The 21,190-nt window shown below is 55.3% G+C and overlaps 7 protein-coding genes across 7 annotated transcripts; 4 read left to right on the forward strand and 3 right to left on the reverse strand.

Annotated features, from left to right (window-relative positions):
- Positions 1 to 835: 835 nt before the first annotated feature.
- Positions 836 to 1,666, forward strand: PG986_001427 (esterase; the record flags this gene model as incomplete). The annotated part of the gene is made up of 1 exon (XM_066837649.1): positions 836 to 1,666. One exon carries the CDS (start codon positions 836 to 838, stop codon positions 1,664 to 1,666), a length of 831 nt encoding a protein of 276 aa, XP_066706542.1.
- Positions 1,667 to 1,844: 178 nt separating this feature from the next.
- PG986_001428 (uncharacterized protein) lies at positions 1,845 to 3,101 on the reverse strand (the record flags this gene model as incomplete). Its single annotated transcript, XM_066837650.1, has 1 exon — positions 1,845 to 3,101. One exon carries the CDS (start codon positions 3,099 to 3,101, stop codon positions 1,845 to 1,847), a length of 1,257 nt encoding a protein of 418 aa, XP_066706543.1.
- A 1,054-nt stretch (positions 3,102 to 4,155) lies between these two features.
- Positions 4,156 to 5,910, forward strand: PG986_001429 (uncharacterized protein; the record flags this gene model as incomplete). Its single annotated transcript, XM_066837651.1, has 4 exons — positions 4,156 to 4,401; positions 4,763 to 4,969; positions 5,033 to 5,164; positions 5,251 to 5,910. 4 exons carry the CDS (start codon positions 4,156 to 4,158, stop codon positions 5,908 to 5,910), a joined length of 1,245 nt encoding a protein of 414 aa, XP_066706544.1.
- A 172-nt stretch (positions 5,911 to 6,082) lies between these two features.
- Positions 6,083 to 7,759, reverse strand: PG986_001430 (iron-containing alcohol dehydrogenase-domain containing protein; the record flags this gene model as incomplete). Its single annotated transcript, XM_066837652.1, has 4 exons — positions 6,083 to 6,510; positions 6,568 to 7,214; positions 7,265 to 7,656; positions 7,730 to 7,759. 4 exons carry the CDS (start codon positions 7,757 to 7,759, stop codon positions 6,083 to 6,085), a joined length of 1,497 nt encoding a protein of 498 aa, XP_066706545.1.
- Positions 7,760 to 8,703: 944 nt separating this feature from the next.
- PG986_001431 (uncharacterized protein) lies at positions 8,704 to 9,906 on the forward strand (the record flags this gene model as incomplete). Its single annotated transcript, XM_066837653.1, has 1 exon — positions 8,704 to 9,906. One exon carries the CDS (start codon positions 8,704 to 8,706, stop codon positions 9,904 to 9,906), a length of 1,203 nt encoding a protein of 400 aa, XP_066706546.1.
- Positions 9,907 to 13,575: 3,669 nt separating this feature from the next.
- PG986_001432 (NADP-dependent mannitol dehydrogenase) lies at positions 13,576 to 14,765 on the forward strand (the record flags this gene model as incomplete). The annotated part of the gene is made up of 2 exons (XM_066837654.1): positions 13,576 to 13,940; positions 14,036 to 14,765. 2 exons carry the CDS (start codon positions 13,576 to 13,578, stop codon positions 14,763 to 14,765), a joined length of 1,095 nt encoding a protein of 364 aa, XP_066706547.1.
- A 1,841-nt stretch (positions 14,766 to 16,606) lies between these two features.
- On the reverse strand, positions 16,607 to 19,941 carry PG986_001433 (uncharacterized protein; the record flags this gene model as incomplete). The annotated part of the gene is made up of 5 exons (XM_066837655.1): positions 16,607 to 16,705; positions 16,759 to 17,093; positions 17,167 to 17,863; positions 17,947 to 18,522; positions 18,784 to 19,941. The coding sequence occupies 5 exons, from the start codon at positions 19,939 to 19,941 to the stop codon at positions 16,607 to 16,609; spliced, it is 2,865 nt and encodes a 954-aa protein (XP_066706548.1).
- Between the last annotated feature and the right edge of the window lie 1,249 nt (positions 19,942 to 21,190).

The following is a 21,190-nucleotide window of genomic DNA, read 5'->3' on the forward strand; positions in this document are numbered from 1 at the left end:
CCGGTGCAAATGGAGGCAGTCATCGCTGGACCCGTGCCGTGTTGTCTCCTTCCGCATCTTGGAGAACGTTTGTCGCTTGCGGAGTCGGGGCCGCGCTGCTGTTGAGATGAACTGCTAAGCCGGGGGGGCATCAAGGGCATGAGCATGATGTGTGGGCAAGCTAGCCCTCCCCGTCCACTTTGGGCACGGCATTGAGCAGCAGTCTTTCCTATTCGGGGCGTTGCACTCGGTTGGCTGGCCTTGCTGGGTGTGCCCCTGGACGCGCAGTTCCGGCGCATTAAAGGACCTCGCTCCAGGGCGGGCAGGGCGTGCAGAGCCAGGGGTTAATATGGAGCCGGCCATTCAGACCATACCGAGCTGCCACACGCCGTTTCAACGGTTCCATGGCGATGTGACGTTTCCCGCCAGGACTTCCCAAAACAACTTACGATCTAGCCGTGATTAGTGGGAAAATCGCATTTCGCCTTCCTGTCGACAACATCGGCTGCTAATGCTGTACGGGCCTTGGGGTTCATTAATCTGAAATCGCCGGCAGTGGTCTGTTCGATGGGGAGGGTGCCGATGTGCTATATAACGGCAATACATCCTCCCCAGATGAGCATGCAAACATTTTGTTCCCTAAGCAATTCCACTCTTTTATTGAAACAAACCTGCATATCCTATAAGCCATTTCGTCACCAGTGATCATGAAGATCTCTTTGGGAGCTCTCCTCGCATTCGGTGCCTCGGCGGTCTTGGGCCTGCCACAGTTCACAGCCCTCGGTATGTCATCTCCTTCTTGCTCCCGGCTTTGCCTTGGTCATTAGAACGCATGAAACTAACTCGAAATCTTGTTATGACCTTCATAGAAGACCCATCCTCGACCAGCCTTGTTGCCCGGTCCGCGGGATGCGGCAAGAACGCCATCTCGTCGGGGACCAAGTCCGTCAACGTCAACGGCAAGAACCGGCAGTACATTCTGCGCGTTCCCAACAACTACGACAGCAGCCGGCAGTACAAGCTCATCTTCGCCTTCCACTGGGTGGGCGGGACCATGCAGGACGTCTCGAGCGGCGGCACGGACCGGGAGCTCTGGTCCTACTACGGCATGCAGCGGACGGCCAACGAGAGCGCGATTCTGGTGGCGCCGCAGGGCCTCAACAACGGCTGGGGCAACTCGGGCGGCGAGGACCTCGCCTTTGTGGACGCCATGGTCTCGTCGCTCAAGCGCGACTTGTGCGTCGACGATAAGCAGCTCTACTCCATCGGCTTCTCGTACGGCGGCTCCATGAGCTACTCCATCGCCTGCAGCCGCGCCAAGACGTTCCGCGGCGTCGCCGTCATGTCCGGCGGGCAGCTCAGCGGCTGCGACGGCGGCAACGACCCCATCGCGTACCTCGGCATCCACGGCATCAGCGACGGCACCCTCAACATCGCCGGGGGCCGCTCCCTGCGCGACCGCTTCGTCAAGAACAACGGCTGCACGCAAATGAACCCGCCCGAGCCCAGCCAGGGCAGCGGCGTCCACACCAAGACCGAGTACGCGGGGTGCAAGGCCGGGTTTCCCGTCACTTGGATCGCTTTCGACGGCGGTCACTACCCGGGCGCCGTCGACCACGGCCCAGAGAGCGGCGCTAAGTCGTACGTGCCGGGCGAGATCTTCTCCTTCTTCAGCAAGTTGACGTAGCGGGGAAGATGCGGGGGTAACTACATATTATTCTTTACTGTAAATAGGTTGGCCGTCTTGGCCCTGTGAATATAAGCGAAACATCATTGTGTGAGACGAAGAGAAGGTCATGTCATTTCAGACATGCCTCCTCAGCAACAAAATGAAGCGATACAATTATGCCGGTTTTGGATGAGGGTTATGATTCCCCCGTCCTTCTACCAAGATCGATCAAACTCGCAGCCGACGTCACCCAGGACCTTGAATCTCGGCTGAACACTCCGGCCGCCTCGAGCCGAGAATGATCCCAGAACACGAGCCCTGTCCACCGGACCGCCTGGATCGTCTCACGCTGACGATCGCCAAGCGAGCCTCGGAGTTGGGGGTCGTAGCGTCCCCAGCCGGTGCCCTCGTTCACCCAGGTCCAGACCGCCCGCGGCCCCGGGTCGGCATCCTCGCCGCGCAGCGATGCCCCGCGCACGTGCACCTCGAGCCCGTCCGGCTTCCCGGGCATGTCCCATTCCGGGATCCGCTCTAAATTATCCAGGATTCTGTCCAACTGGGGCGGGAAGTCCTCTCGCCGCAGCTCGTACGCCGTCCGGCCTTGGCGCATTATTTCTTCTCTGTGCGCCGAGCCCGTGGAGATGCTCGCCTCGTGCAGGGCCTCGAGTCCCAGCCGAATCGGGTCTCGGTCTTTTATCGCGTACCAGAGGTCCTTCTTCTCCTGGGTCATATCCCACGTGTTGCCGAAATAGGTCTGTTGCGGGAAAAGGGGCTGCACGCACTCCCTCTCATAGAAGGCTTTGAGGCACCAGTTAATGCACCGTAACTGCTCCTTCTCCCAGGGCGGCAGCGCCGCAAAGAAGGGATGCGTGACGGGTATGTCCACGGGAAATTTGAACCCTTGTTGGGCACAGGGTGCGCCGCAGCGATGGAGGCGGGAAAACATCTCCAGCAAATAGAAGGCTCGTGACATCCTACTTCTTTCCGCCCTGGTAAGCGGCTTCTCTGCTAGGGTGGTGGCCGGCTGCAGGACGGTAGACCCGCGGGCCAGGGGCGTGCAGTATCTGATGTATTCGTCGACGAAGCTCTCGACGGCATGGTGCAGCCGGCTCATGGCGATGGCGTCCCGCACCGTGAGCTTCTCGTCCGTTACGCGCCGCTTCTTGCGCAGCTCGACGGCCAGCCAGGTCTCGATGGTGTTCGCCGCTTCCGGGTACGGCCACAACATTGTCAGGTTCCGCAGGCCTTGTGCGAGGTAGGCCTCGGGAAGGACTTCGATGTCGATGAGGTTCTTCACGAAGCGGGTGGCGATCCATTGCTCGGCACTCTTGAAAGCCGCATAGAATGCCGGGCATGACAGGACAGCGGATCGGAGGGACGGCCAATCCGTGGCGTAGGACAGGACCAACTGCTTTAGTTCCGGTGGCAGTTGCTCGATGCGGCTCAGCGCCATATTTGTTCGATTGAGAGATATCGTGATGGGAATGAATCGATATCACGTCTGGCAAGAGAATCGAGCTTCTTTTTAGATCCATGGATAAGTAAGAATGAAAAGTCAATACTCAAAGGAAAGAAGCTACTGATTAGGCAGCGGCCCTAGAATCCACATACTCATAAGAGCAGTGTCCACTTGCGGCGACAGACGAAGGAATCCCCACCATCGTTGCCTACAATACCCTGCCTGGTATTCCGGAAAAGCCGGTTGCTATCGTGCCGACCAAACGCCGCTGCAGTCTCTTTCGCTACCTCCCCACCCACCATGGATGATTGCTGCCGGACCGGGCCGTTGTGGGTTTGGCCTCGCTGCCGCCACCGGTCCTTCGGATCCGAGAAATCGTTTCGGAGGGACAGCATCCCCATACGCCGGCGAAGTAATGCATTAGATGCGTGCGGGGAAGCTTGTACAGGAGCAACGACAGGGGCTGCTGGCATGGCTTCTTACCCCTTGCGTAACCCACTCCCCTTAATGGCGACAGCGCTGCCTCCACCGTTTTATGCCGTACTATTATCGATTCATAATTGTTTATACTACTAGCATAATGTTTATCACGAATCAGCAGATTGCTGTTACTGAGGACCTAGATAAATAGAGCATGGCTACAGCGAGTGGCTGATGCGGTTTGGTTACATCGCAGCAAGGAGGCATCGCTGGTTCAGCTGCAACGCCGAAGCTACTGTAGCTTTAGGCCCCAGGCATAGACTTCATTGGTTCAGTCGCTTCTATCAAGCAGACGAATGCATTAGTTCAATGTATTGCCATGGCCTCAGGACCCGATCGTGCATACAATCATGTTAGCGGAAGGGATTCTATAGGCTAACTAACTCATGGAGGACGCGGAAAGATCATGCGACCAACACCTGCAAGTCCTAACAGGATATGTCGTCTTTCAACAGTAGGCAAATGCGATATATACTCGCAGCTTATAAAAAAGGTGGCTTCCACTATAGCTCGTGAATGCCTGTGCAGACTCTTCCCGGTATCTCGTGTGTGCAAAAGCTGATCCATGATGCAGGCCTATATGCTTTTCCTCTCGGCTTTCGGCTTCATTCCTGTGAAAGCTTTAGATAAGTGCCAATCACAGAAGTTCTCCGACTTTGCGAGAGCTCTCGGCCCAGTACTGTCTCCTGGGGCCTCCATCAACTTTCCCGGTACTGACGAGTTCGCCAATGCCACCACCCGGTTTTCTGCTTACGGGGCGCCCGATTTTGCGGTTACTGTTGATGTAGCCACAGAAGGCGATGTTGACAATGTCGTCAGTGAACTCCCTTCTTATGCAAGCTGGGTGTACTTTGACCAACGGTGTGCGAAACCATAGGTTCAAGTAGCGAACGCACACCAGCTCCCTTTCTTGGCAACTTCAGGCCAACACGGAGCAACTATCTCACTGGGTCGACTGCGCTGTGGCATCAACATCAACCTACGTGCTCTCAGCTCGGTGCAAGTGCTAGAAGATGGCCGGACGGCACTAATTGGCGGCGGTGCTCTCACCGTCGAGGTCACGGAAGCTCTTTGGGCCCATGGGAAATGGACAGGTCTGTTGAATCGACTGGGTCGTTCGCCTATGATACTTGGCCATATGAAGGGGTATCATTAGCTGACATGCTTTTGGTCAGTTACCGGTATCTGCGAGTGCACATCCCCTCCTCGGCCCCGGGCTGGGCGGCGGGCACGGTTGGAACCAAGGCCGCTACGGCTTGGGCCTCGACCAGATCGTCGAAGCCAACCTGGTCCTCGGCGACGGCTCGCGCATCGTGGTTTCAGAGGACTCTCACGCGGATCTGTTCTGGGGCCTGCGCGGCGCCGGCCACAACTTCGGCATCGTGACCTCGGTCAAGTACAAGATATAAGACGTGCCCGACGGCAACACGTGGGTGATCGGCAAGTACACGTTCACGCAAGATAAACTTGAGGCGCTCTTCGGACTTCTGGATTCCTTCGTCGCGGACGGGGCGCAGCCGGTCGAGCTGAGGCATTGGGTGACCTTTATGCGCGTGCCTGAGATCGATCCAATCCACGTGGGTCACCTCTTCTTCTTTTTCTTCCCCTAGTATGTGTGTTTTCCTGAAAGTGAATGTTTCCCTAACCTTGGCGATACGGACAGGCCGTTCTCGCCACGTGGATCGTCTACGAGGGCACGCCCGAACGAGCGTCGCCCTACACGTCCAAGATGGAAGCCCTGGGGCCAGCCACGACAACCTTCAACACGACCGCGTACCCGGGAATCGTCGTGCTGATGGGCATGGACCGAGGCGCGGTATCGTGTCTCGAGAACGGCGACCACGTGCTGCGGTTCCCGATCGACGTCCGGGGTTACAACCTCACGGCCCACCGTGCCGCGTACACCATATTCGACGAGGTATCGGGGGCGTACCCGGCTCTGAGCGGCGCCACTATGTTGAACGAAGGGTACTCGGTGCGGGCGGTCCAGGCGGTCCCTGCGGACAATACGGCGTACCCGGACCGGTTCAATAACCTCCTGCTGTCCGCGAGCTTTCGGGTCAAACCCAATGCGGCGGCCGAGGACGCCACGGGTGGTATGGATATGGATCAGATCGCCATCGAGGCGGGTCTGAAGATCCGGCGCACGCTCTTCGAGGGCGGCGGTTCGCCCGATCTCTACACCTACGTCAACTACGGTTTGGGCTTGGAGACGCTGGAGAACTACTACGGGTATGAGGATTGGAGACTCGCGAGGCTTAGGGAGCTCAAGGCGAAGTATGACCCGGACCGCAAGTTTAGCTTTTATGCTCCTATCGAGTAGCCATAGTGGATGAAGTACGAGTGTGTGTGCTGTCCGATGCATCATTAGTGACAGACGAAGGAAATCGATAAGGAAAACAAAAAGGGTTCTTTACGAATGGAAGTGTATTCGTAATAAATTGATCTTTTGCGTCGCTACAAACCAGTCCATGCATTCTCTCGCTCGCGATAAGTTAATAGGTCATGGCATCCTCAAACAGGTTTCTCAGCTGTTCCTTCTCCGCCTCCAACTCGGTCCGCAGACCAGGGGCGAGCATGAGCACACGCGCCTGCGGAATCGTACCCTCCACCAGAGCATCAACGTGCTCACTGCCAAAGCCCAGATCCTTGAGACCCCGAGGCTGGTCTCCCAGCTTCACAAGGAACTCCTGGATGGCTTCGGCCAAAACCGCACCGGCGTCTTCGCGCCTGACGTTGGAGACATCCACACCAAACGCCTCGGCAGCGGCCAGATGTCGCTCGGGGTTCGAGGGGCCCGTGAAGCGGAAGACGGCGGGAGCCGACACGGCCACGGAAACGCCGTGGGGGATGATGGGGGAATCGACCTCGTAGCCACTGTGTTTATAGCCCGGGTTTTGGCCCGAAATAGGGTAGGACATGCCTGGAGAAGTTATCAGCTAACATGGCGCATTTTTCTTTTAGACATGCAAATACTGACCGTGACATAAGTGCACACCAGAATTACCGAACCCTACGCCAGCCAGGCTGGCAGCAAGCAGCATCTCACTCTGAGCCTCGAAGTCCTCGGGGTCCTTGACTGAACGGGGTAGGTACTTGGCCGTGCTTCTCAGAGCACTCAGGGAGAATATATCGCTGATGGGATTGGCGCCCTGGTACGCCGGCCGCATGATGGGGTTGAGCGGGCGCGGCGTCCTCTGGTTGTACGGGATCGCCGTCCACGACTCCAGGGCATGGCATAGCACGTCCAGACCGGAGCTCGCCTTGACGGCGGCCGGCATGGTCCTGGTGTTGAGCGGATCGCAGATGCCGAGCGTCGGCTTCAGGTTCCTGTGCGCGATGCCCGTCTTCGCCCGCTTCGCGACGAGATCGAAGATGGCCGTGCCGGTCGTCTCCGAACCGGTACCTGCGGTGGTCGGGACGGCGATGAGAGGCTTGAGCGCCCTTTCGATGGGACGCCCATTGCCCAGGGGAGCGTTGACGAAGTCCAAGAAGTCGGCATCCGGGTATTCGGTATACAGGTTCATAAGCTTCGCTGTGTCAATGACCGACCCACCACCCACGGCCAAGAAGGCGTCAGGTGCATACGGCTTCGCGAACTTGATTGCTTCTTTGATGCTGGTACAACTGTGAGCCGAGTTTGATGACAGGTGTTTTACCTTTAGAAATGAACTCACGAGCTATCCTTGGGCTCGACCCTCACTTTGTCAAAGACCTCAAATTCAACCCCTTCCTTGGTGAGCGCCTCCTGGACCTGCTTCATGGCCGTCAAGCGGCGGACGGTGGAGTCGGTGACGACGCAGACGCGTTTCGCGCCCATGTTCTTGAAGTCCATGCCGACCTCCTTGGTCACCCCGGGCCCGAAGCGTATAGAGGACGCGGCCATCTCGAAGGCGTACTCCTTCTGGTCCACCGGCGACGCGTACCCCCGCCTGGATGTCCGCTGGGCATACCTGTCTACCTGGGACCTGGCCTGGTGGTGGTGATGTCCCGGGTTCGAGTGGCAAGGGCAGTTGGGCGGGTGAGTATACTGCACAGCCCGGAGCAGACTGACTGCCCTCGTCGCGGCCTTGCAGTTTGGCTCGTTGTCAGCTACGACATACCGCAGTCTTCGTGCCTTGGCTGGAGAAGTTATCACTTACATTGGGTGCTATTCTGACAGCGGCGACCATTTCGAGACTGTTCTATCCGCGGTATTCGTAATGCTCTTTCAGCGAAACGAAGTGTTTACGTCGCCTATGAGAAATAGCGCCTCGGCTCTTAAACAAGTTGCACGAGATGCTCCAGTGACACGGGAAAGTGAAGGCGCCATTGCCGAGCGGCATCGTCATCCGCTTCTAGTTGGGGCAGATTGTGGGGAAGTACGGGCTAAAGGTTAGCGTGTGGAGAGGTCTCGGTTCGCTGTCGGCTTTCCCAAACCAGCCTCTGCCTACTGGGCACACCTACTGTTCCCTGGAAGCTCGAGGCTGGTTTCTTCGACTTATACTCGGGAGTGAGGATCCAAGTTACGCTGCTTGTTATTGTTCGGGTAGGAGCCATGTTCATCTCAAGCCTTTCTGGTTTTCCTTGCCCTGGTCCAAACCTACTTGCCGTGTATAGAACATCCCCAAACTGTTCTGGGATAAGATTGTTCGTGATAGAGGGGTAATTGTCTTCATTCGTTACCCCGCTCTAGTTGCGCAACTGGGGCGTTCGTAAGCCAGGTCGTCCCCCCTGTCGGAGGTGAGAACTTACGTTATTGGCGTACGTTGACCCAGGAGATGCCAGGAGATAGGTGAAGTTCGGAGTGAAATCTCGGAGTTATATCTCGGGATGAACCCCAGGAATGGTGAGTGGAGCTTCGGCGTGGATGGAATCTCGGGGTGACTCACGCCTCGACTGTCTCGAACCATTGTCAGACGAAAGCAACTTCAAAGCGACTTTTCTGCTAACACGCGTCGGCAGTCACAATGAAGAGCCAGTTGAACTGTTCATGTCTAGGGTAGACTTGTTTCAATATAAGACCATCACCATGCTCGATTGACTGTCCTAATCTATCCCCTGTGTAAACTGCCAAACTGTCCATCTCTGGGCTGTCCCTGAATTAGATAATACTCCCATATCGTCAATCTGCAACATGTCCGCCTCCAAGAGTAACAGCAAAGGTTCTCGAATGCGCCTCAGGGACCTTCTCCCTGAGTTGGATTTGGGCAGCTGGAAGCCCGGCCCTCTGAACTCCTTGACCGACGTGCCAGGCGTCAAGGTGCACACCCAGGAGATCTTCTCCGAGGATGGCAGCGTCAATACCGGCGTGACCTCCATCCTCCCTCGCGACGAGTGGTTCAAGAAGGCCTGCTACAGCGGCATCTTCAGCTTCAACGGCTCGGGCGAGATGACGGGCAGCCACTGGATCAACGAGACCGGGCTGCTGCACTCGCCCATCATCATCACCAACTCCTTCGCCGTCGGCGCCGCATACCAGGGCATCTACGAATATACCTTGAAGAAGCTGGGCAGCCGAGACGGCTCGGTCGACTGGTTCCTGCTGCCGGTCGTCGCCGAGACGTATGACGGCTACCTGAACAACCTGACCCGCTTCGTCGTCAAGTCCGAGCACATCGTGCACGGCCTAGAGAACGTGTCCAGCGACCGGGTCCGCGAGGGCAACGTCGGCGGCGGCTGCGGCATGATCTGCCACTACTTCAAGGGCGGGACCGGCAGCAGCAGCCGCGTGGTCCCGGGAGTCGACGCCAAGGGGGAGCCCAAGACGTATACCGTCGGCGCGCTCGTGCAGGCCAACTACGGCAAGCAGAAGGACTTCCGCCTCGCCGGCGCGCCCGTGGGCCGCATCCTAGCCGAGGAGGCCGCCCGGCGGGCCGAGGCCGACGCGGCGCTCAAGGCGGCGCAGGAGGACCTGGTTTCGGAGAAGAACCGCAAGGACGGGAGCATCATCGCCATCCTGGCCACGGACGCGCCGCTGAACCCCGTTCAGCTGCAGCGCCTCGCCAAGCGGGCCACGGTTGGGCTCGCGCGCGTCGGCGGCAAAGGCCATAACCCGTCGGGCGACATCTTCCTGGCCTTTTCTACCGGGAACGAGCTGGCGGTGCAATCCATCAGCTCGACCCGCAAGGCGTTTGATCCTTTCCAGCCACAGGTTCACAATATTGAGGTGGTGGACGACCACTCGATCAACGGCCTGTTCGAGGCGGCGGCAGAGGCCACCGAGGAGGCCATCTACAACGTGCTGTGCATGGCGGAAACCATGACGGGAAACCAAGGCCGCACTATGGAGGCTTTGCCCCTGGACAGAGTCAAGGAGATCATGTCGAAGTATATGTAGGATGTTTTGCTCGAAATTTTGCTAGGCGGAGCAAACAGGGGCGAATGATGGCCCCCAAACTGGAAAGAATCCCCGTCGTAACGTGGCCGTTGAGCACTTTGTTCTTACATGGGAAAGAAACCCCTGTGCGCGGCTAGAGCTTTCTCCCGTCATCATATAGGTCTATTTTTCTCAAGAGTGCTCACGGAAGAGAAGAGGCCACCCCCACCCGACCGAAAGACTCGGGCACGATTGTTACATCGGACCTCCTTTCTATATACGCAACTGTTTGCTTTCCTACACTGGCATGAAGGTACCTTGGCACTCCTCAAAACTAGCTGCACATACCTTGGACCTTTCGATTTCGAGGTGATTATAAGTACACATTCGCATCTGATAAAAGGACCGTGTAGAGAGTGAGAATACCAATCATGAAGTGCGAGACCCTCATATGTCTAGGGAGTCATGCTAATCAGTTGACACGTTGCTCAAGTAGGTACAAAGCTTAGCAAGATAACGTCCAGATCTGGTGGATAGAGGTGCATTGTCCTTGCACGTGTTCAAAGTCAAAACTGTTGAAGGAAGACGCGGGATTCCACCGTTTCGCTCACCGTTGGTTTTGTTTCACGCCTGCCTACAATAAAAGGCTGATGTCACCGGAAGCTGTTCCCCGTAGAGCGTCAAGGCTGGGCAGACATTCGAGACAGCAAGACACAGCTTGTGGGGAACATGCAATTTCACGACCCATGACCCACGATCCAACCCGGAACCCCAGGAAAAAAAGGCAGGCAGGCGGGAAGGCGAAAAAGATCCATTGGATCTAACCACGATAGGAAAAGAAGCTTGGGCCAGCTTGCTAAAGTAGTAGTTTCTTTCAGCTGCTCAACAGGGGTAGCTCCTGACTCGAAAAATCCAACTGATGGGCGGATGGGCAGGTGGGCAGATGGCATGGAGGAAGTGTTCTGATGTCGGAAGAATTCTTCATATCGGCCATCTTGGCTTCTGCACGTCCCCGTGAGTAATCAAACCAAAGCCCGGCTGATGGCTGGTCAGAGGTCTGGTCTGCCCGAGGGCTGGGGTGTTTTCTGATCGGTGTGCCGTTCTGTGGGGAGGCAAGCCGGGTTATTGCAAGCCTACGTGGATGGATGAACGGGAGACAGCATGGGAAAGCATGCCACCTGTGTATGATGTTCGCATCTCCTGAACAAACCCTGGCCTGTTCTATTTTCGCATTCACGTCGTTTCGTGTCGTTCCATTCGTTTTGACGCCTGTGCGTTTCAATAATTAGAAAAATATTCGATTTAATCCCACGCGGGGGCGCATCTGTTGAGTGTGCGGCTGCATACATCGGAAGAGCTGGAACGGGGCGTGGCGGCTGCTGGCTTCCCCGAATCTCCAAATGCACCGACTCAAGGGAGAAAAGGTATGCAGAGGGGGCCATCGATAGGCTGCTGCGGCCCAATTCCTCATTCCACATGACCACCATGGCAATTTCATTTCTCGTACGGAATGACCCTGGTCACCTTAGGTGACGGGCAAACACAAACAGCCCCGAGTGGTTTCTAACGGCGACGGTCAGGTACGTTGAAGACGTGAAAAAGAGAACAAGGAAACGGTGGAAGCGACGCAATCAATCCCTCCACCCCTCCATCCTACATCAATGTATCCAAGCATTCTCCTCCTTCCAAGTGCGAAATCCCCGGGCTGTCCTGTATGACAGCTCGCATCTGCTGCAAGCCTCTAGTTGAGGCCCCCCCCACAAAATGACGATGCCATCTGCAGTCCGATGCCTACCTACCTAGCTTATGCGATTCTGGCTTATTATATCCTTTGACGGAATCCGGCCGTGAGCTCAACAACTGCAATTGATTGGTCTCTGGTATCTGCCTTCCGTCATCTTCACCGCCCTAGATTGTCGATTGTTTATCACCTGCATGCATGCATACACATTGACGAGGCCAACACACAGACAGGAGTCTCAAAATGTGCAGGTATATGTCGGGGCCGCTCCGCAAACGAACAGCTTACCAGTTGCAGCCCAGATAATGGTATCAAAGCATACTGTAACACTATGGCTCTCATGAGAGGAGGCGATGTCGGCATGGCACAATCAGAGCCTAAGGAAAGACTACGTGAAACAGTGTCCCAAACTCCAGATCTTGAGAACAGACAGACAAAATTACTTCTACGCCTACCTGCTGCTTCACCCCCCTCCCCCCACTCTCTACGGCCACGTACCGCGCTTTTCATGATCCCGGCATGGGGGGTTCTGGTTCTAATGGGGGCTCACTACCACCGGGCCATGGTTGCCGATGGCTGCCGAAGAACGCTATTGCTGCGCTACCACCTTGGCAGCTCTTTCATGTCAGGGGATCGCCGCCTTATCCTCAGGCGAAGTTAGCAGCAAAGGGGCTCTGGAAATCCGGGCACAGACTGGCGTCCCCAATAATCGACTGGCTCGCTAAATGGCCCATTGCAGCTACGAGCGCTGTGACGGACCCGATGACGGGCTGCCATGAATCCCAAGAAAGGTTTGCATAGCTTTCCGCCACCCAGACGTCGTCTTGCATATGCGCTGTGATACGAGTTGGCGAGCCCGAATAGGCCATTCGCTACCTGCCAGCTCTCCCCATCGATGGATATTGGCATTGGAATCGACGTTTGCTTCAGCTAGAGGTTGCCCTAGCTCGGAGGTCATCGATGCAGTGTCGAAGGTCTAGAGCCTCGCAGCCGAAGCGAGCGAGCTTCTGCTCATCAGAAACTCGCACCTCGAAGCCTCTCCTGACTCCAGGTTGCAAGGAGGATAGAAAAGGACCCTTGGAGCCGCTAATCTGGAAATTTTTGCTCCCGTCCTGCTCCAAGCTTCTTCTACGGACACCCGATCTCACATCTTACTGCATAAGTCCGCACAGCTATCGTGAACGTGTCTGCTACCCTGCCTGTCTAAACACGACCAACTCTGGGCCCCCAGCTTTCTGGGCAACCCCCATACTCTAATAATAAGAAACGGACAACAGGCTGACAGTGAATTACGGATCGCCCTTTCAAAGTCCACTGACGCCTCAAACAAAAGTCTCCGACAACAGATCGAACATTCTGCCCCATAACCAAACCGGAGTCGATTCGTGACCCAGTTTTGGTCCCAGAACCCAGCCGCAACACAACTTGAAGCTGCTGCTACCGGGTATTCACCGCTTCGTCCCCGAGACTGCTGCGAAACGGGTGAGCAGACAGACCCATTTGGCTTCCCAATCCTCTCTTCTCTTCCGTTGCGGTATAAATCCTGCAACCCATCACCAAAGGATTGGTTGGTGCTTGTAGTCCTTGCTATCCACAATAGGAATAGGAAGACATAGAAGGCTCCATCCATCGCGTTATCTCAAGCTACCCTCTTTTTTACCCCTACTCCGCCCATGACTGACGCTCCTAGTCCGCCTTTGATCTACATCGACCCATTCACCCCAGATTCGAAGCTGTCGTCTGCGAACCCACTGTTTTCCGGGGGTGTTTCCTAGCGCTTATAGGCCAACTCAAGTAGAAAAGGCAACGCAATCGCCGTCGCTTCTCCTCCGACTGTCTTCGATCCATAGAGATATAACTTTTGTTTCGCCATAGAATCCGAGCTTGGTCTTGACCCTGTCCTCTTATTCCCAACTTATAAACGACCTAGAAATATCTATACTGCAACAATGGCCTCCCGAAACGCCTTCCGCTTGACTCGAGCGGCCGCCCCCTTCGTCTCTGCTCCCCGATCCCGAGCTATTCCTATTGCTGCTCGAGCATTCACGAGCTCAGCAAGCCGGTGCAGCCGCAGCGACGACGTTCAGGAGACCGAAATTCCTGTCTCTCACTATTCCCCCGACGCGAAGGGCCAAGCCAGTACCACATCAGATCATTACTCCATTCCAGTTTCCAGAGAGTCCGCACAGCCCAGCCCAATCGAGACAGGTGCTGAGGATGAAAGTGTGACTCCTCTGACCAATCAGGTCTACAGCACGATGCCTCCGACCATGCAGAAGATGTCCCTTATGGGTAAACTTGTTATTGTCACTGGGTAAGCCGCTGTTTTCTTAGCCCACTTGGAATTCCCAAGGCGTTCCATCCGATTCCTGGTCGCAATGCTGACTCGTTCGATCTCCTTGATTCCAGTGGTGCTCGCGGTCTTGGTAACTACATGGCTCGGGCCTGTGCCGAGGCTGGTGCGAAAACGTTGGTCATTTTCGATGCCAACCAGGAACTTGGTGACGCCTCGGCTGCCGAGCTGCATGGCAAAACTGGCCTTGAAGTCATATTCTACAAGGTAGACGTCCGTCAGGACAAGGCTATCAACGCCGCCGTCGACGCCGTCACCGAGCGGTATGGCGCCCCCGATGTGCTGATCAACTCGGCCGGTATTGCCGACTCCAACATCAAGGCCGAGGACTACGACCCGGCCATGTTCCGCCGTCTGATCGACATCAATCTGACAGGCTCCTTCCAAATGGCTCAGGCCGTTGGCAAAGCCATGAAGAAAGCCAACAAGCCCGGTTCCATTGTGCTCGTCGCATCCATGTCGGGTTCCATTGTCAACTACCCGCAGGAGCAGTCTTGCTACAACGCGTCCAAGGCTGGCGTAATCCAGCTCGGCAAGTCGCTCGCAGCTGAGTGGGCCAAGTACGGCATCCGCGTCAACTGCATCTCCCCTGGTTACATGGATACGGCCCTGAACCGTGTACCGGCTCTCGAGGCTCAGAAGAAGATTTGGTGCAGCCTGACGCCCCAGAACCGTCTAGGTGCTGTTGACGACCTCAACGGCCTTGCGGTCTTCCTTGGCTCGGACGCGTCGGCCTTCATGACTGGCTCCAATGTCATCATTGACGGTGGCTACACTTGCTACTAAACAAAACACAGCATTCTCTCTCAGGGAACCAATGCCGTTTTGCCAGGTTGTGTAGTGTCAAAGATTATATGGAACCAACGTCAACCGGAAGTTGGGACGTTAGATGTATCCCCCCTCACCCCCTACTCTCCCAATTAGCGGCGCTTTGCAGCTGTTTTACGTCTGCCACTCGTACACGACACATCCATGTGCGCTTGGGCACGCACACAGCCCCCGGCGAATCGGTAACAGCCCTCACCCTCACCGGTCCTGCACGCACATGTCTCCCCCCAACTACGCCTTGGCAAGACACGCATGCCCGCTTCAGCACTAGAGCAAGACACACGTTTGCTGGGATGGGGGATGCATCTCACAATTTGGCGAGTAGTATTGATCGCAATGCCACAACAAACCGCATCCTCTTCTTCTCAAACTCATACATACATGATTTGAGTTTCATCGCATCACGCTTCCTGGGCGTGATACCGGTAGCTCGCAGCCCGAGGAAGGAACGATTGGAGCTGGGCATTAAGCGGCACGGAGGAACGTCAGTTGGCATAATGCGCATCGGGTTTTCCTTTTTGTCCTATTATTTTCCTTGCCTGTTTTTTGATGATTGGCTTGGTTACTATATCCTTTCGAGCATCCCGCGCAGCCTGTACTTCGCACAAAGCTAGCCATGGGTGACTGGATGGCGTAGACGTCAAACCGCCTGTAAATTAGAGGAGGGTCTGGATGGATCTGGGAACGCCCAGTCCGAACATAAACAAGAAGTGGTAGATAGCCTGCGAGATTGGGGCTTCTCCTATGCATCGATACCCAGCATAGAGAGACGGGATGGCGCGGTTTGCGTATGTTGCCGTTTCTTCCACCCTGAGACGTGGGTGTCTCGGAGAGGTAGATAGAAATAGAGAGATGCCGATCCCCTGATATCGCTTCTACCAGACTGGGATAGACACAGTTGCCCACATGTTTATGAAAACCAGACATTCAAAAGTTTATCATGGATCTTCCGGCAACGCAAAGATGCCAGCCATTGCCAACGAACGTTGGCAAAGTAAGTCTTCGAGGACCAGCCCTAAACCGACTGAGATAATTATTCACTGTTTGACAGCCCCTGATATTGGTAATACAAACCAGAAGTCCACCCGCACAGCAAGAAGCCGCCAATGTTCATTCAATATTTGCATTGTGAAGTTGGTAATCTGGTTACTTGCCAACCGTAGGGCAAATCCTCTCGTGTCGTTCCATTTTGCTTTGAAGCTTTCGTGTTATGTACACTTTGTTGGATAGGTCAGACCGATCAATCGTGAAAAAGTACTTGTGAAGGTAATCCTCGCATGCCCTTCCCCGCCCCTGCGCTCTTTCTTTCGACTCCTTGTCTCGTCTCGTCTCGTCTCCCCGCCAATCATGCTCCCGTGTTGTGTGTTATATTTCATGATCATTTCATATAAGGGCAGCCATGAGCAAAGAACAAACAGCTTGCTTCGGGAACCAATATCCTGGGGTTTCTCGGCGTCATGTATCCAAGAAGGCTCGTATGTAGCTTCGACGTCATTGCGACGTATATGCTCGCGGAAAAGGAACATCATGGTGGGCGCGATACCCTCCTTATGTCCCCCAAACCGAGCCCAAAATGCCACCACCCACAACCTCCTATCCCTTAATCCTGACAAGATGAGCCGCCCCCTTCATGCCCTATCTCTATAACACATGGTAATGATAATGTTAATGATGCGGAGTGGATGTTTCGAATCGGGAGTATCTGAAAAAGAAATCGCAACAGTCGCTATGATACTAAACATTCCAAATCGGATGCTAGTTGATGCTTTGTAATCGTGAAGTGACGAGATCCGTCTCGTTTAACCCTTACGGCTCTTCTCCTGCTGGCGGGCTTCTCTCGCAGCTCGCACCAGAGGAGATAACGAGGCCAGGTCGACACACGTCTTCATGAATTCATGCTGCAAAGAAACATTAGCCTTCGTATTCAAAACGGCGAATCAGGTTGACATACCCGTAACAAGTCGTGTGCGCTGGCTCTCTTCTCGGGATCCACCTTGAGGGCGAAGTAGAGGAAGTCCCTGAACACTGGAGACAGACTTTGCTCGTCCTTGATCTCCGGCGTTCCGTTGGTCGCGATCAGCCAAAGGGCACGAAGGGGTGATTCGGTCAAGTATGGTGGCTCTCCTTCGATCATCTCGATGGCCATGATTCCAAGCGACCAGATATCCACCTTTCTACCGTACTCTTTCCTAGTCACGACTTCAGGCGCCATCCAGTATGGTGTGCCGACCATGGTAGTCCGCTTGTTATGCGCCTCGTTGATCTGAGCACAGAACCCAAAGTCGGCTGTTCGATACGTTAGTCACTGGTAACTGTGTACTTGCATATCAGACTCGATATCGCTAGGGGCTTCACTTACTGAGCTTGATGCAGCCTTCCAATGAGAGCAAGATGTTGTCGGATTTGATATCACGGTGAATTACCCCCTTAGAGTGCAAGTGCTGCAGACCTCTCAGCGTCTCGCGGCACACCGAGGCAATTTGACCTTCGGTCATGATGTTGAAAGTGACAACGTCTGTCAGACTGCCACCCTCCATGTACTCCATGATGACCCACAGCTCTCCACCGCACAGGTAACTGTCAATGAAGTTGACAATGTTAGGATGGGAGCTATCCTTCATGACCAGGATTTCGTTAATGATCAGATCCTTCTTAGGCTGCTGTTCCAGATTCATCTGCTTGATAGCCACCAATTGATTCGAGTTTCGTGTGTTACCAGTGTATACGCCTCCGGAAGCACCCTGTCCAATCTTGGTGAAGTTACGGTAAATCTCCCGAGGGTCGCCTTCAGAGCAGATTCGCTTCAGTGCCGCGGCAATATCTATCGTGTTGCTTTGGCGCGCACGTTGACGGGGACGTGCCTGAGGATTCGCACCGGGCTGCTGGTGCTGCTGTGGCTGCTGAGGCTTGGAAGCCGCGCCGTTGGAATCGGGCGGTCTGCCAAATTGGGTCTGAGGACTCGGCGGCACGCTTGAGCCCTGAGGCTGCTTATGGCTCATGGAGCGGCCAACCTGGCCCTTCATGGCTGCCGCTTGGGCTTGGGCCAGGGCTTGCCTCTGTTGCTGTTCCATTAATTGCTGTTGATACGCTTGTTGCTGCGCCGGCGAGGGCTGTGTTGAGCTAGACGTGTACGGCGAACTGCCGTTGGCATGCGAATTCGATCTCGATCGCGAGCGCATCTCTTCGGGGAGCATGGGGACATTGTCCTTCTGGGGGTGTAGGCAGATGAAGGAAGCTCATCAGCGCTCTGCGCCATGCCAATTCCGGAGTCCTTCGCTGGGTGCACAAGCGCATGCGGTGTGTTTCTCGTTGACAGCGGAACAGGCGGCCTCGGTGCAGGTCGACTGGGCATCATGTTGATATCCTTGGCGGGCAAGGGGCCGGGGCCCCTGCCGGGGACGGGCGGCGGCGCTCGGGGGTTTTCAAAGGTGCCTTCATTTGTTACGACTGGGAATCTCGGACTGGCTGGTGGACTGATCAAAGGTGACATACCGGCAGTGTTCGTTGCATATATACCGGGAGACATGCCACCCGAACGTCGCAGTTCTGGAGCTCGCACATCGTGGAACTTCTCAAGAACCTGGTCCTCATGGGGCCTCTCCGACGTCTCCTTGTAAAAAGTCACAAGGTTCGCAATCATCTGCGGGTTCTCTCTCTGCGCATTCTCGGGAATGCCACTTTCGTTGATGAGACGCTGCCATTCTTTTGGGAGACCCTGCAATTGGATGAGTAACTCGTTTCTTTCTCGTATATTCGTGGAGAGGGGCGCAGGGGGCAGCGCAGCATGGTGCACATAACGCATTTCGGGTAACAAATGAAAAGATGGCTTCGGACGAAGAGATGTGAAACAACAGCAGTGCGAAGTAACATCAGCCGGCCACGTTGACAAGGTGTAATAGTACAAGACTGTGCTTAGACAAATGAAAAATGGAAGGGACACCGAACGGGAATAGCTGCAACTGAGGAGAACACGCACCGTGAATTGGCCCGACGAGCTGTCGTATCCGACATGTGTGACGTGAACGGGATTCTCTGGCGCTGAGATGACAGGCTTCTTGGGTGACCCCACCAGCGTACTCATGAGGCCCGAGAAGCCAGACTTTTTCCTCAAGACGCCGGGTTTCGGCTCTTTCGTCTCGTCTGAATATCGCTTGGGCCCTGTCAATTGGCTCTCGCCGATGCGGGGGCCCTGTTGGGCTTTTTCAGACAGCGACATGGCCATGGGCGAGTCGCGTGAGAAACTGGTCGAATGGCGAAGTTGCGGGCTGGCGTGCCGCGGGTCGGGGCTGGTCTGCGCGTGAATGAGTGGGGGAGGCGGAGGACGACGACTTGATGAGTTGGACCCGAACGATGGCAACGGCGACGTCTTCGTGGACTCGAGATGATTCAGAATCGATGTGCCGTCGAAAGGCGCGCCTACGAGTTCCTCGGATGTTTTAGAGCTGAGGGGCTGGAGGTGCGGATCCGACAAACGCTTGTGTTTTGACGCCTTGGACGACTTGTGCGATCGGCCGTCTAGGAAACCCAGGTAATTGCTGCTGTGATGATTGCTCGAGTTTGACGGGCTCAAGATATGCGCGGCCGCGGTTGCGGCAGCAGATGAAGTCGCGGGAAAATACCCCAGGCCGCTGTGACGCTTGCCACCAGTTTTGTCGTGCTGCTGCTGTTGAAGACGGGGATGGTTGCTGCCGTTGCCGTTGATGTTGTTGTTGTAGCTGCTGCTGCTGGGTGAGCCTTGCCAATCGTAGGCGGCGGGCTTATGCGAGGGCGAAAAAGTCGAAGGAAGGAATTCGCCGTTGGCCAAGACGGGCGAGGGATTGTTGGAGCGTTGCGAGCCGCTACTGCGAGCGCCGTTGGACAGCGCAGAGCCAAATGCTGCAGAGGCCTTGATGGTGGGCGTTGATCTTGGGGGAGGAGCACTGGGAGTTCGCCTTAGACTGCTGGAGCTCCGTTGACTGCTCCCTAGTGAGCGACCATCCGAGGCGATGATGGTGGTGGTCGTGGCAAAGCCCGAGGCTATGGAATTCGAGTAATGATGTTGGTGCTGGGGATGGGAGGTGTTCGGCTGATACTTGGGAGGAGGTTTCGTGAGTTTACGTCGTTGTTTGGAATTCGAGCTACTCTGACTCTCCATCGCTGGAACACAAGAAACGAAAGGGGAGTAAGAGAGGGTCGACCTAGACGCAGGCCAAACAAAACGAGATGTGTGAGCCGGTTCGATGGTACAGTGCAGTATTGGCGTCTATGGAACCTTAGACTCTAACCGCAGGTACTGTACTGTCGTAGTAAGGTAGTTATGGGGAGGGGTGCGCGAGGGGTGTCAGAAGAAAAGAAACCAATCTGTAGTTGGGACTGGTCCTTGACTTGTAACCCGGGGCTAGCTGTTTTTGTCGTTTTTTATTTCGTCCCTCCTCTGAAGCCTGTCTCCCTCTCTCGGCTTTTTCCTCTGTCCCTCTCTCCTGGGTTCTTTTTTTTCCTTCTGCTCGTTGTCGCTGCTACCCTACTTTCTGATGGATCGGGAGGGTGGATGAATAATAGATGGGACTCGCTCGGAACGGGACTGGTTGCAGAAGGAATCAAGGTTGGGGGGGGGACGTCTCTCGTTTTGAGTCCGGTCTCGACGGCTAAAAAAACAACAACAAGTACCTAGCAATTGGCTTTTTTTTTCTTTCTTGCTCTTTCCTCCTCTCACTCTCTGGGTCGACGAAAAGAAGGCTAGAGGCAAGCAAAGCAAAACAGGTGTACAGTAGGTAGCAGCAGGCAGGTGGTAGGGCAGGTAGCCAATGTAAGTAAGTACGTTCGGGTGCTGCTGTTACAGTTGAGTCTAAGGAGCCTCCTAAAATCTTGGGGCCGCAATTCTAATTTGCTTCCAATGCATCGAAAATGGGACTCGACCGATACGAATGAATGTGAGTCTGGTTGAGTGGAGGAGTGAGCGTGTGCGAGTTGCGTTAGCTAATTGAGTAAATGCAAAGGGAAGGGGAGCGAAGAGATGGGGGAAAACCGGAGAGGTTGTTTGGTTTGATTGCTCTCTCCGTCGTGTTGTGTTGTGTCGTGTCTTCTCTCTCCTCGTCCATGCTCTCTCTCTGCACTGCTCTGCGCTACTCTCCCGGCTTCGTCTTCTGGTTCCTCTATCTAGGTGTCAAGTCCACCAGGTCTATACATCCCGTCCTGTACGTGTTTCTCGGTTTATCCATGTATCTCTTCTTCTAATGCTTGCCATCCATCCGTGCATTTCCTCCACTGCCGCCCATTGGTAACGACACTGGCCTGGAGGCCAATGGCACTGTCAATCAATCCTGCCCAATTGCTCGCGAACTGCAGCAGCACCTTTCCATAGCTGCCCATCCCTGGTCGCACATCAATTTCAAGATCTGGTGTCT

The sequence above is a fragment of the Apiospora aurea genome (assembly GCF_038362705.1).
Source record: "Apiospora aurea strain CBS 24483 chromosome Unknown utg000001l_segment0_segment0, whole genome shotgun sequence".
In the NCBI taxonomy this organism is placed as follows: Eukaryota; Fungi; Ascomycota; class Sordariomycetes; order Amphisphaeriales; family Apiosporaceae; genus Apiospora; species Apiospora aurea.